The sequence below is a fragment of the Mya arenaria genome, chromosome 6, assembly GCF_026914265.1.
Source record: "Mya arenaria isolate MELC-2E11 chromosome 6, ASM2691426v1".
Classification (NCBI taxonomy): Eukaryota; Metazoa; Mollusca; class Bivalvia; order Myida; family Myidae; genus Mya; species Mya arenaria.
The window spans coordinates 5,599,189-5,616,265 of NC_069127.1; the positions used below are offsets into that span (position 1 = coordinate 5,599,189).

Sequence of the window (17,077 nt, forward strand, 5' to 3'; positions counted from 1 at the left end):
ACCGGAGTATGAAGCCCATATATATATTTATATTACGATCTGATTGCTTTACAGACATACCTACGAACAAAAATGTCAATTATCGATTTTTAAATTACTTATAAAAAAACCTACTTTGAATATATATGTTTTATCTTTGTCTATGTATTTCTTTATTACATGTGACATTGTTGCTTTTATGATCTAATAAACAGACTGTTATACTTCAGCATTTTCAAAAAGAAAAAAAAGAGATTTTAAGCAGCCGTAAAAGGTACACCGTTGTCCGTCTTAAGTGTGGGTATTCATGTCTTGGCCATTTAGGTTAATTGAAAATTAATTCCGAAAAAAATCGAAAACCGCTGAAACCGGTGCAAAGTGTTGTTTACAATGTTACACAGACGACAAACTGCGAGTTAATGGACACACATTTTATTTTACATGTTAAACATGTTGAATTATACACACAACAATTTTAATACCACCAAACACTTGTTATATGCGATTTTTATTATTCTGACATTCATTAAGATGAATGAAGCTTCCTGTAAATTTAGGCTCAGGATTCTGAGGGAGTTTTCCAAACGGATGCAATCGCCTTTTGTCTTCTAAAGATGACAGCATTCGTGTTGTATATGAACATCAAACGCGAGACTTGCATCATCTTTAATTCTGCAAAAGTAACATAAAAAGTTTAATATCCAAATTATCATATTAAGAGACGAAATATGTTTTTTTTGCCGTTTTAGACACCATGCTATGTTATGCTGCTATGTTTTGTATTTCCTTTGACATGCACCTACAAATTTGCTTAGATTTTTCATAACACTAGAACATCTCATCATCCAGAGCTTGTTGAACAAGAAATATATATTATTATTATTACTAATTGGTCCTACCGATAAAGTCTTGGTAGTTCTTGGATGCCTTGCCTTTGACGTCTGTATCGCCTGCTTGATCTTAACAAAAGGAGAATAAACATATGTATTGATATACAATGTGAAAGTATGTTTTTCTTTGGTAAAGATAAAAGTCGTTTAATAACTATCTAAGCAGCTTCACCTTAATATATAACAAGTTTAAAGCCTTATTTTTAGTAAAGTTTATGAAAATAACTTAAAAATATATGTATTACTTATGTAAACAAATCGCTAAGCTTTACATTTTATATATACATAATTGGTATTAACTTTGACAGATGTTGTGACTTTTATATATTAAAAGATAAAAATAATTCTCAAACAATTTTGAGTTCTATATTATGACTGATTTTCTGCATTTTTTACTTTTTAAACTATTTTTATACGTCCTTCCACATCACATTTATTATATTCGGTGTATATACATTTAATGAATTAATATTCCTCTATACGTAGTTATTAGGGAATAAATATTTTTGCAAAATATCGTTTAAAATAAAAATAGATAATCCAAGGTTATCAATTTTGTTTTCATGTTTATATATATCATCGTTGTTACACTTTCTGTTCTCTAACAAAATAGCATATATAAGCATGGATTCATTTGGCCTTGTCGACGACCCGATATGATTTGATGGATAAAAATCAGGAACTGATAATAGCCTTCAAAACGTTAACCCATTATGCCATATAACACATAAGAAAGTATCGATAGTGTAGCAGGTTTGATAAGATTTACCTTTTGCGTTTTATCTTTATTAAGGATTGTTGGGATAAGAGTGAGGTTTGTGCACATAAACTGGTTTAAACCCCCAGTAAATTTACATTTTACTGACCGTTCCAAGGCGGTACCTAACAATTCTTGATAAACATACCAATTATTTATATATATATATATAGTATTTATGCACTGTGCTGTTTGTAGAGTTTTGTGCTGTTCTATGTTTCTTGTTTGTGATTTTGTGTTATATGTCTTTGGCGTTTGCCCATTGCCACTAAACCGGGTTTATGTTTAAACTTTTGGCTACTGAGCATGTTTCTGTAGCTTTTTGCATAAATATTGGCACCAATGTCTTGGCAACCCATAATAATGAAATAAGTGATTGACGGTACTCTCATTATTTTTATGTTGACACAATGGTAAAATGTTTAAGCATCTAAAACAAAAATAATTGTGAAAAGTAAACAAACTAAAAAAACATTAATGTAAATAAAGAATGTGTTTAACACACAAAAAAAACGCAAGAAAAAACTAAAGAACGTTACCTGATGATTAAAGACGACATGGAACAGGAATATGGAGAACCCCTAGAACAACATAAATGTACGCAAATGAACTTGTAAAAGATATAAGGACAAATAAGTTTTCAAATCTTAGTAAGGTTATTTAGTGTATGACTTGTAGGTGAGTATGTTACAAGCTGGTGGTTTGGAGCCAGATTAAGTTCATCATTAAATTCCAAAGTATTTAATATGGAACAATATACGGATGACTATCGTCATTCTCCGAACAAATCTATAGTATAACAGTTGGTTATGTCATCAGATACCTGCAAGCTGTTACAGATGACAAACAAATACTGCATAAAGGACGTGTCTTTGTTGATATAGAAAATTCCCAGAATCCATGTGATGCCTAGCAGGGGAACCAAGACACACAGGGAGCGAACGCTGGTCCTAAAATGGCGGCAACAGATGAAAGTAAACGGGGTCCTAGTGCAAATAATATTTACATGACAAGTTCATTTTTGAAAAAAATCGACTTTGTTGACGATTATATTTTGAGAACATTAATAAGCTTTTATAAGCCAAATCCGTTATCGCGAAAAATAAACATTGAGTGTCGAACTTAAACTGCATATGTATATGTGATCTCAGTGCCAATACATATATATAATCACCAAGATGACGATTCAGAAAATACATAGACTCTGTACAGAATATCTTTAAACAGGAACGTACATTATTTTTGCATTTAAAGGTTTTCTTGTCATGGCCTTCATTCTCAGCATCTTTGTGATGATTATAAACAGCGCCACAATGTTAACCTGGGGAAAGTAGAACGAAACCGCTGATATTCTTCTTAAAGTTCCTTATATAATAACATAATAGAATATAAAATTAGTAACATATTTTATTACCAGCTGAAGATAGTTATCAGTATTACAAGTGGTAGATAGTTACCAGTATAATAAACAGTGCAGGTCCCACGAAGGCCCATACCACACCTCCTTTTATAGAGAGCCAGCAGCTTTGGAAGAAAGGCAAAACATAAATGTTTTCATGATAATTCGACACACATTAGTAAGGTAAAGTTAACAATGAGTAAAATTAACATCGGTATACATATTGCTCTATATGTTTCTATGCCTTTTAAGTTATAAAAGTACCAAAGTTAAAAAAAAAAATTGAAAAAGAGGGATGAAATACATATTCTTACAAACTCGAATTTCCGTAGCCATGTGTTCGAGTTATTCCAAGAGAAATCCCAACAATAACGAGGGGCAAGGCTGAAAAATGTTGAAACTCATATTATACAGCCGGCATAAACGTCTTGCGAAATGGTATATAACTGAAGTCCGATGTTTATAAGTATAAAAGGACCTTCTTGTCAGTAACTCTGTTATCAAAATGGAAATACTTCATTTTAAATGACACTATTTTCTTTTTCTAGGTTTTCTAGGTTTAATAATTTTAACAACACTAACACAATGTTAAGAATAACAGGGCACCATACATTGCATTCATAACGTCGTCGTACGACGTCAACTTTCGTCAACGCCAGTTAGTATTTTGTTCTTTGAAACACATAGCCAATCAAAAATACGGTTGTTACAAAAACAGTTATTAAACGACGGTCTTGAAATTTGCGACTGAACTTTTTTTGTTTTGAAATATTGATACATAAATGTGTTGTCCCATGACCATATTTGCCTGCAATAGTCACATATATCATTGGCCTGGGTATCAAATTCGAAGGCTCAATATATGCATTTGCATCTACAACAGTTTCATTGGGATAATTCCGTTTACTATTGGTATGACTAATACAATAAGAAATATGTTATTTACCCCAGGCGGTGACCACAAAGTATCTCACTCTTGACCTGGTAGCAAATACAAACAGGACAGTGTAAGCAATCTCAACTCCTTCAGCCAGCATCAGGCAAAATACGACTAGATAAAAATATTGTAGCAAAGCAGCAACAACCGTGCAGAAAGCCTGCAAAACAAAAAGTATGTTTGCTTACAATAAATCACAACTAGGGCAAAAATTGGAAAACGTACATTCAACTATTAAAGTGACACTCTTATTCAAAATCAATACATACACATGTATAACAGACATCAATTTTGAATGATAAACCATCAACTACCTACTAAATAATGCATTTATGGAAAATATTAATTACTTATAACAATATTATAACCGTGTATTTAATAGCTGAAAACGCAAAAATATTAAATGATTGGTTAATGCTAAAAGATTTATTGCAATCTACTATCGTTTCATAAGCTAGCAAAACCGTGTTTTCTGCACATTTCTTTCAAATTAAACTCGGTATCATTCATAAGCACAATTGTTTTCGACAATTAATCATCCTTTTTGGTATATTTAAACAATTGTATTAAATGTGTTAAATCTTATTTGGAAGTACTAGTGCATCTTTAAGATATAACGGCAAGTGAGAGTGTGAGTTGGTAGGACAAGTGTTATGTTATGTGCAAATAAACCAGCTAAACCCCCATTGAACTCGTATTCCAGTTAATTCGTATGATTACTATTTTTGTATATTGTGAGTAAAGGCTTTTCCTGAATCCGAATGTTTACGGTTATAGCATTTTACGATTATTATGATTATTTAGGATGTTCTGTACAGACCGCTATTACCATATGTTTAACTGACCTCCAGGATGTTGTTATATTAATCCATTGTTAACTGTCTTTAAGTACTTGTTCCATTATAATTGTAAATTCTGACAAAGTTCTCGTATTGTTTCATAGTGTCCGCCATCTTTATCTCGTGCTATTTTGTTGTTGCGTCACCACTTCATGTTTTGGCGTACTTCAGACGATACATGTATAGATGATGTTATTGTAGCTGTCAAAACTTACTATTTGATGAGTTTTGATATATTTTCATCTTGTGAAGATATGCCTTTAAACAGGTAATTGATGTATTAATGTATTGTTAATTGATTGCAAGCAAAAAATCCATATGTTTAACTTAATTTAGTAAATTCTACCAGATAGTTCTGCCGTGACTTGCGGAATTCCCTTACTAAATTCCTCCATTTTTAGCAGCCTCACGTTCTTTCATTCCAAAATCTTGCAGTTTCACGCTATTTTCGGCCAAATTACGCTAATTCTAGCGGAACTCGATTTCATGTATAAAACATTGTGTTTTTCTTATATCAGGAGTTCTGGCAAGAGATTTTCTTGAGTCAAGGTGCATATTTATTATTTAGGTTTACTAAATAAGCAGAACTCCTATGCTGTATGCATAGTAATGTAATGGGATTACATTGTATTTTTGGCTTGACTTTGATATTTAATGTTTATTTTTGAGAATGAAATAACTGATGAAATGATATTGATATTTGCATATTATAAATTGCTGGAAGTAATATTTAATGAGTTATATTCAAATAAATTACATATATGAACTGTTATTCCAGGCTTTGTACTAATATCTATGTGATTAGAGTCAAAAGTAATACGTCATGCTACCACATAATCGCTTGACCGTCACAATATCGTTTAGTGTCTTTTTGGCCCTGATCATGTGCCTCTAGTTTGTCCCTGTAATTTTCATCGTAGTATTTGTGTTACAGTATAGTTGTTTGTCTCTCATCCAAAAAGGGGCGTGGTTTCGAGTTTGTTTTTGTTGTGTTTCATTTAAGTAAATAACCGTACTCACAATCATACTAAAATAAATTAGTTTCATCAAATAAATTGCATAAACAGCTTACCTTACTTTCAGTCCGGTCGACGCCTGCTAGGAACACAGTGTATGAGAGAATCATGGAAATACAGAGATTCATCAACAGTATGGTCCGGTCGCTTCTTAAGCGTCTACGATAATGGACAAAATTACACTCTCATAAAGTTCTATAAGTAAATGAATGTTCAAAGTTTATCACATGTTAGCACTATAATTTTTCTCAAACTGAAGCTTTACTGACAAACGTATTAAAGTAGGGATGCAAACGAATATTCGAATATTCGATCAAACGTGTGCTATTCGAATGTCAAAATCGGTAATCGAATATTTGATTTCTTTTTTTAATAAATAGAATAATATATATTTTGCTAACAACTCTTTTGTTGTGTATAAAGTTCGTCTGTCTTGCTATTACAACGATTGGCCCATAATATGCCAGAGGTATGAATGTGATGACAATACACTAAACACGCTTCATATGTCACGAAGGGGGACATATCGTCGGGTACTATAAAACGTCTCCATAATTTTACAAAAACTGGCTTTGAGACAATTGACATCAAACAATTTTGATATTTGTTTGTGTGTAATGTATTGCTTTTTTTCCTTTCTGAAAAGAGGAAAATTCAAAGGTTCACTTGGGAAAATCAGGGTTCGCCGCGCGAACTGGCTACGACAAAGTAGGGATGAAATACACCGGCTATTACTTTTGCGAATAATGATTATAGTTCACTACAACTTCTAGAAGATGTATTTTGGTTATCGAATATTCGAAAATTCGATCGAAAGAATGACCGAATATTCTAATATCAATTTTTAAAACGTATCTATTGCAAGTTTTAGGCACACAGCTTATAAGGGTACAAGACACAAATCTTGCAAATATACCCTGACAATATGTATATACCGCTTATCGTTCAAGGCAACAACCCCAAAGTTATTAGGAAATATATCGAGATGCATAAGTAGACAATATTTGTTGTTTTGTGGCATTGTGTGTGCCTCATTTGTGTCTATTAAGCATTTTAATGTATTATATGGTATCTCTAAACACGGTAATTTGTCGTGATTTGGCTACTGGGCGTATCCCTGTAGTTTTCTTTACATATTGTAAGTATATAGAAAAAAACGTACCTCCACAGAACTAAGTGTGTAATAACTGTAACAACAAGACAAAGTATCGACACTGAGATTCCAATGATAGAAATAATCCTGAGTGGTATCGAGTGTACATCAGCCTGCAATTATATGTAAATCTTAGATGGGAAGAAATTATATGTAGCAAGCATACGTCTATTAACTTCGTGAACATCCCTCGTCAAAATCATTCTAGAAACTACTACTACTACTACTACTACTACTACTACTACTACTACTACTACAACTACTACTACTACTACTACTACTACTACTCTACTACTACTACTACTACTACTTCTACTACTACTACTACTACTACTACTACTACTACTACTACTACTACTACTACTACTACAAAATAATACTAATTATCAATAAGTATAGTACTTTAATGATTACCTCAGCAAAAGGGCTCATCAAGACGGCAAAGTTTGTAGTGTGGTTGCATGCACAAATAGTTTGTCTGGGGGAACTACTAACCACGTGACATCCTTTGCTGGACCAAGAACCAACTTCTCTATCAGATTCGCTTTAAAGAAACACGTTAGAAAACACTAAAAGCAGCACCTCTACCCATTTCAAGACCTCATACAAAAACAAAAACAATTATGTATCCTAAGTTTCGAAAAAAGAAAAAAAGTGTACCGACATTTATTATCTGGCTTAAGTTATTTTCGACTGTATCAGCTAACCATTCTTTTCTTACCTGAATTTCCAGAAATTACACGCAGGTCCGGAGTAATTGTCCTGAATAAAGAAATGATAACGATGTATCAATACATAATTCCTTTACTGATTAAGCAGATCTACAATAAGTATCAAGAATCAGAATTTTACTGTAATTACAATTATAACAGTGTTATGGACACCACTGCGAGAATCCCAACTGCCTTATCTTTACCGATGTCTTGGACATTGTGCCGCTGAACAGGGTGGCCATAACAATTTTAGATACCGGGCCTGTCCCTTTGGTTTCCGTTGTATGATTATTCAAAGACAAAGGATTAAAACTAAAAACAAAAGTCAGGAGGTTACTTACATGGAAGTGTTTAAACGTGATGTTGACTTTAAAGTCGGTTGTATTAATGCTAGGATAAACTGTAAATGCAACAACAGGGCCGTTGAGTTCCTTTGATGTCCTAAAAAACACGTATTCATTTGTCGGTGATATACAGTGGCTAGCAAAGTAGGTGGTGATGTTATTGTCGTTGTCGTTATTCAATTCCATATCATCGTTTATTTATCAATATTTTAATATCTGATATATCTACCAAACAATTGGATGGAGTTACTTACCCTGTCGACATATGGTCACTGAGCCTTGGTAACACGTGCGTTAAATTTCTATATATAACAGTGGACACTATCTGGCTATTTCCTTGAAAATGTAAAAGTAACATAAATAAATACTGGTTATTGTCGAATAGTTCATCGTTGTCGTCTCAAGAATTATATTGATATCCACTAAGATGTCGTATTACATGCATGTAAATTAGATACCCTGTCAAAATGAACATTTTATGCTACACTTACATAGATATTCCATAAAGGGATTAAAGTTAGCATACGTACCTTTTTTGGACAGAGATGTAGAATGAATAACGTTGTCATAATGTTCAATCCACTTGTAGCCAGTCGAGTTAAATGCAGGAAACAGAGTATCACCGCCGCTTATTCTTTTTACTTCCATGGCGATATTTTCTACCATTACATATGCTGTTAAATGTTCTTCTTCTAATTCTTCTACGTTTTGACTCAAATGCTTCCCAAGGTTCTCAACAGCTAGTAAAACGTTATCAGCACTGGAACTCTTCTGCAGTTGACAAACCGAACAAAAGCATATTTGGATTAGAAATAAATTCATTATGTCGTTCGTTCATTTGTTCGTGCGTTTATTCACTCGCTCGCTCGCTCACTCACTCACTCACTCACTCACTCACTCACTCACTCACTCACTCACTCACTCACTCACTCACTCACTCACTCAATCAATCACTCACTCACTCACTCACTCAATCACTCACTCAATCACTTACTCACTCACTCACTCATTTATTCATTCAGCTCGGTTTTTTACTAACCTTTTCCTGTAAACTTCGCCAGGAATGTTCGTTTGATGAATCCAACATATTGCTAACGGACATCAAGAATTGCTGAAATTACAGTAACAGATAGGAAGCTTTATAGCATTATTAATTGGAATTGCAGCTCTTATACAAATAGAAAGTTTAATATATTGTGTGTATCTACCTACCAGTGACCCTTACCTTTGAAAGAGTTGCGTTAGTTCTCACCACTGTCCCATTTAAAGCAAAAGATAAACTGTATAATGCAGTGGACAACACACTCATTTCTCCGTCTGTCAATGGATCAACCGTCACATTGTTGGCAGTTAGACTCACAAAGTCGTCCAATACATCCGTTAACTCCTCGACAGACGCGTCCAATGTCAGGTTTCCAACCTAGAATCGAAACAAACTATATATCATGAAGATGGTTATTCTCGTACACCAGAGTGATAATGTTATGCGTTAGATTTATCATTATCAAACCTCGAATGAATGAGAATGGAAGATGGTATTTGAAGACGACATGGAAGTTAAATGTTCACTTAAATAACAAGCATTCGAATTAATATGTTCATAATAAAAAGCCAAATGTAAATTGAAACGAATGTACCTTTTCAGAAAAAGACCGAATCGATTCTCTAGTGCAAGCATACTGAGGCATTTGCCAGATTCCTCCGCCCATGCATTTTCTGGTAGCATTTCCTAAAAGTTACAAATCAGTGATTGCTATTATTTTTTCCAGTTTGTTATTGTACTGTAGATTCATGTTTTAATGTAAATTATAAACAAAAACCAAGAAAATCATTCGCGCATTTATAATGCAAAACCTTTGTATAACTTAAAGAAGACAAACACTTATTTTCATGATCGGATTTCGAGGGTTTTAATGAACACACAAATAATATTATCTGAACGCATGTAAACAAAACAAACTTCTTTACGATAAATCAGCGTTTTATCGTTTTAAGCAATGTTTTGAAACGTATTTAAAATGTGATAATGAACTAGGACTGAATAGTTATATAAGTAAGTTTCATTATACTCAAATAGTAATCAAATGGTTTGCAAGTTATCACCTTCAAATCCATCAGGACACATTCTTATTTGGTCGTAACCTTCTTTTGTCTGGTGCCATTCGTACGACCTGTAATCTGTATCTCTTTGGCAAAAGCTTTCCTCTATAGTGAAGGAGCACACAAGCACATGTATAAGGTATTTGGTGACCGAACTTTGAAAGGTACTTTCAGAAAGCTGATTCGATTTTTATCTATTTTATAACATTCTTTACTAAACGTCAGCAACCATAAATAAGCCAAAACAGTACACTGTAAAAAGTACCTTCTGAAAAACATAATGGTGCAGGTTCTTTCCAAACGCCAGTCGCCAAGCACGTAATGTTTGGGTTCCCACTGAGAAGATATCCGGACATACACGTGAATGTTGCTACCAAGTCCTGGTCAGTGGCTGTCACTTGCACGCTTCCATGTATCGGGGATGGTGGTATCTTACAAGCTGGAAATACATGTTATAAACTAACCGCAAAAGCAAAAACATCACTAGTCCAAAATTAATATGACTTTTATAATAATAAAGGATTTTTAGATAATGGTATATAGTTATGTCAGAAATGAACAACAGGGGCAATAAAGGCTTATCTAAATATCATGCCATTATAGCAGTCAATAAATAACCAGACCTCGTTAGTTGATTATATAATATAATATATCCCACTCGGATCACAGGTGACTTTATCCCAGGTCAGATCCCCTCGACAGGCGACCATGTTTCCCGGAATGCTTGCTGTGTACCATGGCTGGCACCGGACATCCGCCAGGTCACTGTATCGGTGGACCGTGGTATTGCCTCTGGGAACAATAACACCATTTACAATGTTCGGTGGCTCGGGACAAACTGAAATATATTTAATACATGTACACAAAAATTTACATATATATGAATAAATGGGGATTAAGTCTAAACAATGGAGAACAGAGTGAGATAGACATATGCAATCGACAATATATCGAGTGTGAATGACGGCTTTGGAAGTAACACCTTTGCCATCTGATGAAAGCATACACATATTTAAATGTCGTTTTCTTATAACCATATCAACCAGGGACTCCTATCTATTTATATAAATAAATGAATGGGGATTTACTTTAATAGGGTAAACCACATGTATTGAGTTTCGCTGATGTAAAACAGTGTTTAGCCTCACTTCACATTTAACTACTTAAGTGTATGCATCTAAGCAGTTATTTATATCTATGTATATGCACTGATAATGGAAGGTTTTTTTCTACAGTTCCGCCACCCCCACTTCCCCCTTGCATCAACAAAATAGTTTTAACAATTTCTTTTGATATAATACACATAAATATATATAATATTTATATAACACAGATGTATACAAAACATTTTCAAAGTGCACGGGTCGAACGATGTTGAATTTGATACAAAGAAATTCATATATATCTTATAATAAGAATATTTTTTTATGTAAAAAAATATTCCAATTTAGAAATATTTGATGTTATGCAGAAAATTATTTTATTTGACTCGAGTACCTCAAAAATGCGATTATTTAGGTTAATTTTTCAATATCATGATAGGCAAATTTATAAAGATTATTGTCCGAGGTCCTTCAACGCATTAATTATACGTGTTCAAACATTCTTTTAAGTCCACAATAGATAACAACTACACTTTAGCTAATTTACTGCGAAGCATATTGTTAGATAGCGCAAAAGAGCGCAAACTCGGACTAGCCAGGAATCAATACAATGAATGTAAAGACAAAAGGGATGGCACCCGTCATTTCAAAAAGACCCACTCACACGCACACGAGCACGCGCACGCGCGCACCAAACACACACACACACACACACACACACACTGATTAGCCGATGTCTCATTGGTTTGATGTTTTGATGTGTTCTGGTCTTTTATTTAAAAGTAAATGACAAAAATAAAAACAAAAACAAATTGTATGCTTAAACAATGAAACTATATATAAATATATACATATGCCTTACCGTTGGATATCGAGGCTGCGGGTGTTGTCGAATACTCCTCCGACACTTGCGTGTTTGTGTCTGTAGCATATGTCGTGTAACAAACGATGTGATGCTGTAAAAAGGAAAACGCGGACAACGTGAACGTGATATATATTCGAAACATTCTGAACATATGATTTTTCATAGTTTCACATTTACACCTAAATTTCGCTATTGATCCGGTAAATTGATCAAAACGTTATCAGAATCTGCTTTATTCCATGTCGATAAACAAATAAATTAAGTTAAATACTGTCGGAAAAGGAACACTCACTCTAGACTGAAATTGGATTCCTGTGTAGCTTCAGATAAGAAAATGACATTTATCAAACAAAAGGCAAATGAAAGTAAACATATAATTCAATAAATTAGCTTTATCTTAAAACTCTTAAAAGTCAAGATATGTAACAATTAAATATGACGCATTATGACAAACAGTTTGTCAATATTAGACCAAGATACATTTTCTTTCAATATAGGAGAAAATAAAATAATAAAATAATAATAAAATACGCCGACTGAAATGCACCCATTTCAAACCAGAAATTGTTTAATAATTATTGGGGAAGTACCTCAACCCCCCCCCCCCGCCCAACACTATAAACCAAATAAATTTTGATTCCGAGGGAGGGGTGCAATTAAAAAGCTTACACGTGTAACGTGCCGGCTGTATGTTCAATCGGTGTCGTAGAGCCTATATGGATCGCTCTTATATAAATTTTCCTCAGGCTACTTTGCCTTATGATTAAAACAAATGATTCGAAAAATGATTGGTGAGTTAAAACATAATCAACCAAATAATCAGGGTTCAAAGATTATGCATTGGTTTATATAAAGTTCAGTCACTTTAATGATGAATGGCTTTCTCTTACGGGAGCTTGTTTATTGGCGATGCAAAATACCTTAACCTTTGTCAGCGCGCAGATCGCAATGCTCTGTGGCCAACGCAGTTGTCAGGTATGAGGCTTATTAGAGTTTCTAGCCACCAGCTCCGTTCACCAGACTAGATCGCAATGCTCTATGTATCTGGCTACTTGAACTGGAACGCTAGATAACCCTATAGAATTCAAGTTCCTGGTGCTTTTTTTTATCCCACAGATCGCAATGCTCTGTGTTCAATAATAAACAACCAGAAGGTCAAGACTCTAATTATTTGCCTTCAAAAGACTATTTCCGGTTTACTGTTTGAAGTTACCTCGACGGCGGTCGAACACAGAATGAAATCTTTCTGTTGTTGTTGTTGAGTTTATAAAGGTCTGCCCGCGCCCTATAATGGCTGCATTATGGCTTGACCCCGTCACATCCCCAAATGTGACTTAAACAGAATTTTGAAGCCAAAAGGGGAGTTTTACCCCCATCGGTTGATGGGATATTCGTCAAAGAAGTAATTTTTTACCCAAAATGCCGCGAAACCTGCGATGAATGACATCTAGGGAGGTCCCACAGCTCTGAATATTGGATATGGTTTCATTTCTCCAGTCTTGTATCTTAAAAAACATTTACGTGTAAGAATGGTATTTTTTTGAAGGATGGGCAAGATTCACTGTCAGTTCATTGACAAGAAAGTGTTGTGAGAACAGGACTTTTTGCCCACTCTATGTATTAATATTTCTAATATATATATGAACTGACCACTTTGTTGTCGATGCCCGACTATTGCCTCACTATTTACTTATTGGAAATTCTTCAAGACCAGAGAGTGCGTTGACATTACTTTGCCTACATGTTTTTTAAATGTACATGTACATATATAGAGAGGGTTATTATGGTTGTTTTGTTTTAAAAATAATAATGATTAATAATATAGGTTTTTTTTTTTTTTTCTTTTTTTTTTTTTTGCCTGCGCCCGATTTTTTCCATTTTAATATGTATGTGCGGGATAAAAACAAAAACAAAAAAAAACATAGTATACTTTCTATATACTGTTTTTCCTAACAATAAACCTGGACCAGAAGCGTTATATTACAACACCATCACCATAGCATGTAAAATCATCATGGACTTCTAATAGCACTATGGATGTAACGGTTTAAATCGGTAGAATTGTTAACACAAAATGTCTTTATACAGTTTATACCGATATTGGTTTTCTTTCTTGCCAACTTCGCCCGAAAAATAATTTGGTTTCGTTTTAGGTTATGGTGACTTGCATTTAATAATTTATGGTTAAATCGATGTATATCATCATACTCCTTAATACCTCATCCTTTCATGTGAAAACGAAAGAAGAAAAGAAAAGAAATGTTTTGTCACCATAATGTAGATTGAAAATCAGTAATTTATAGCTACTAAAAGTAGTAGAGATCCAATTTATACGCGTTCATCTCATAACTCCAGGAATGAAATGTTTGTTTACCGGACTTGATAATAATGGATAGTCGATTTGGTATTCATCGTTCCAAAAAACCTGCTTAAATCCATGAATTCCATTCGTATGTTTCGGTAATTCCAAAAGGTAAAATATGTAAAACAATAAATATTCTATATACATTTGGCTGTTAGCTTAGTATTTCGTTCATCGTGTGAATCACTATCGTGTGTGTCGCTTAAGGTGCCGTGCCGGTTATCGTTTCGTTCCCTCTATGCTCATTCTTGTTCAATATAATATAATGTGTTTGTAGTTGTCAGGTAAACCTGCCATATTTGTTGTTTGTAATGAACGTATCTCTAAGCAAGGCGCCGGAGGGGATCGTGATGCCCCTCACTAAGATAAAGTTTTACTTATAGGGAATTATTTTCTAAGCTTCATTAGGATGTTTGAGCAGTCATTGTATTACCACCCTTTTGAAAAGGGCCCCAACAACAGGTACACGGCGTATACAATGAACGTGCTTTATATTTTACTTAGAAAAAAAAAGAAATTATTTATGCTTTCTGTTTCTTTTGGATGATAAAGCAGTCGTTGTATTACCACCCTTTTAAAAAAGGGCCCCAACAACAGGTACACGGCGTATACAATGAACGTGCTTTTTATTTTTTTTGTTTTATTTCTCAAGTTATTATTAATGTATGTTTTTTGCTTCCTTGGGATGTTAAGGCAGTCATTGTATTACCACCCTTTTGATAAGGGCCCCAACAACAGGTACACGGCGTATACAATGAACGTGCCTTTTATTTTATTTTGTTTTATTTCTCAAGTTATTATTAATGTATGTTTTTTGCTTCCTTGGGATGTTAAAGCAGTCATTGTATTACCACCCTTTTGATAAGGGCCCCAACAACAGGTACACGGCGTATACAATGAACGTGCTTTTTATTTTATTTTGTTTTATTTCTCAAGTTATTATTAATGTATGTTTTTTGCTTCCTTGGGATGTTAAAGCAGTCATTGTATTACCACCCTTTTAAAAAAGGGCCCCAACAACAGGTACACGGCGTATACAATGAACGTGCCTTTTATTTTATTTTGTTTTATTTCTTAAGTTATTATTAATGTATGTTTTTCGCTTCCTTGGGATGTTAAAGCAGTCATTGTATTACCACCCTTTTGATAAGGGCCCCAACAACAGATACACGGCGTATACAATGAACATGCTTTTTTTTATTTTTTTGAAGATTATTATTTATGCTTTGTGCTTATTATTGATGTTAAAACAGTCATTGTATTACCAACCTTTTCAAAAAGGGTCCCAACAACAGGTACACGGCGTATACAATGAACATGTTTTGCATATGTTGTTTAATAATTGCTGTGCTATTTAGACCCTATTTCTTATAGAACCTTTTGTTTTGTGTGGTATTAAATTTTGTTTAGGTAGTTTATTCCCGACAGGTATGCAAACACTGCTTCCCTTACCTTCTCTGTTATATCAGGTTCGGGAAACAGCAGATGATACCTGTCGATGACTGACATATTTAGTTTCAGAAGTTCTATTTTCAGGCTTTCTCGTTGTTCCATATAAGTTGGGCTTTTAAAGAAAATGTGATGGAATGTTTCTTTGTCTCCACATTGGATACAGCAGTCAGTATTTGTATAATTTTCAGCAGCTAGCATACTGGTTCCTACACGAAGTCGTGTGTATACTTTATCTTTTAGTGTATTAGTACTATATGTTTTGATTGTAGTGTTAATTTCCCCATACTCAAAATTGTGCTCAAGTTTATATACTTCAAAGTCTCTTACAAATTTGTTTTTTGTTAGTTTCTTTATCCAGCTGTATGCTTCAGGGACGCTTAATTTGATGTTTGTTCGTGAACCTTGCCTTGATGCTTGTTTTGCAATTTTATCAGCCATTTCATTTCCTAAGATACCTATGTGACTAGGAATCCAGACAAATGTTATTGACACTCCTAGATCATGAAGCAGTGTAGTATTATTAAGTATTTGCTGTAAAATTTCTGGTCGTGACCTAGAAAAGCTTGTTTTCATTGACATGAGTGCACTTAAAGAGTCTGATAGTATTGTTACTTTGTTGTGTATATTGTTTGCTTCTGCTTGCTGGAGCAGCATTTTTAGTGCAAGGTCAATTGCCGCCAGTTCACAAGAATAAATAGAAAGCCTGAAGTCAAATTTTAACCCACATTCAAAAAGGGGTGTCATATTTTGAGATAAGCCTACTATCCCGGCCCCAGCCAAATGGAGGTGCGGGTCTTTGCTTCCATCCGTGAAGACCTGCCATGAGTTGTAATATTTGCTATTGATGTGTTCATTTACTATTTGGCGGTTAATGTTAGGGTCCTTTTTCTTGTCTATAACTTTTGTTAAGCATAAGTCTATATTGAGTTCTTGTTTATAGCGACCTATCTCAGTTTGTAGATGATGCAGCGATATGGACAGTTTCTAAAAAACCTGAAATAGCAGTTAAAAACATCCAACATACTCTAAATAACATAGAGACATGGAGTGAAAACTTCGGATTCAAAATAAACCCAAATAAAACTCAAGTACTCATAGTACACAAACAAAGAGTGAAACCACCGGAAAGCTCTCCAAACTTCCCAAAGCTAAAACTATGTAATCAAAA

The 17,077-nt window shown here is 34.0% G+C and overlaps 1 protein-coding gene across 1 annotated transcript; it reads right to left on the reverse strand.

The window, feature by feature from the left end:
• Positions 1-266: 266 nt before the first annotated feature.
• LOC128236973 (adhesion G protein-coupled receptor L3-like) lies at positions 267-15,966 on the reverse strand. The gene is made up of 23 exons (XM_052952133.1): positions 15,910-15,966; positions 12,093-12,186; positions 10,786-10,965; positions 10,393-10,566; positions 10,131-10,232; positions 9,665-9,756; positions 9,253-9,447; positions 9,067-9,138; positions 8,558-8,798; positions 8,282-8,363; positions 8,025-8,124; positions 7,692-7,732; positions 7,385-7,514; positions 6,980-7,083; positions 5,874-5,976; positions 3,972-4,122; positions 3,340-3,409; positions 3,084-3,150; positions 2,862-2,947; positions 2,450-2,576; positions 2,166-2,207; positions 879-938; positions 267-651 (listed from the first exon to the last, which is right to left on the reverse strand). The coding sequence occupies exons 1-23, from the start codon at positions 15,964-15,966 to the stop codon at positions 646-648; spliced, it is 2,376 nt and encodes a 791-aa protein (XP_052808093.1). The 3' UTR covers positions 267-645.
• Positions 15,967-17,077: the final 1,111 nt, after the last annotated feature.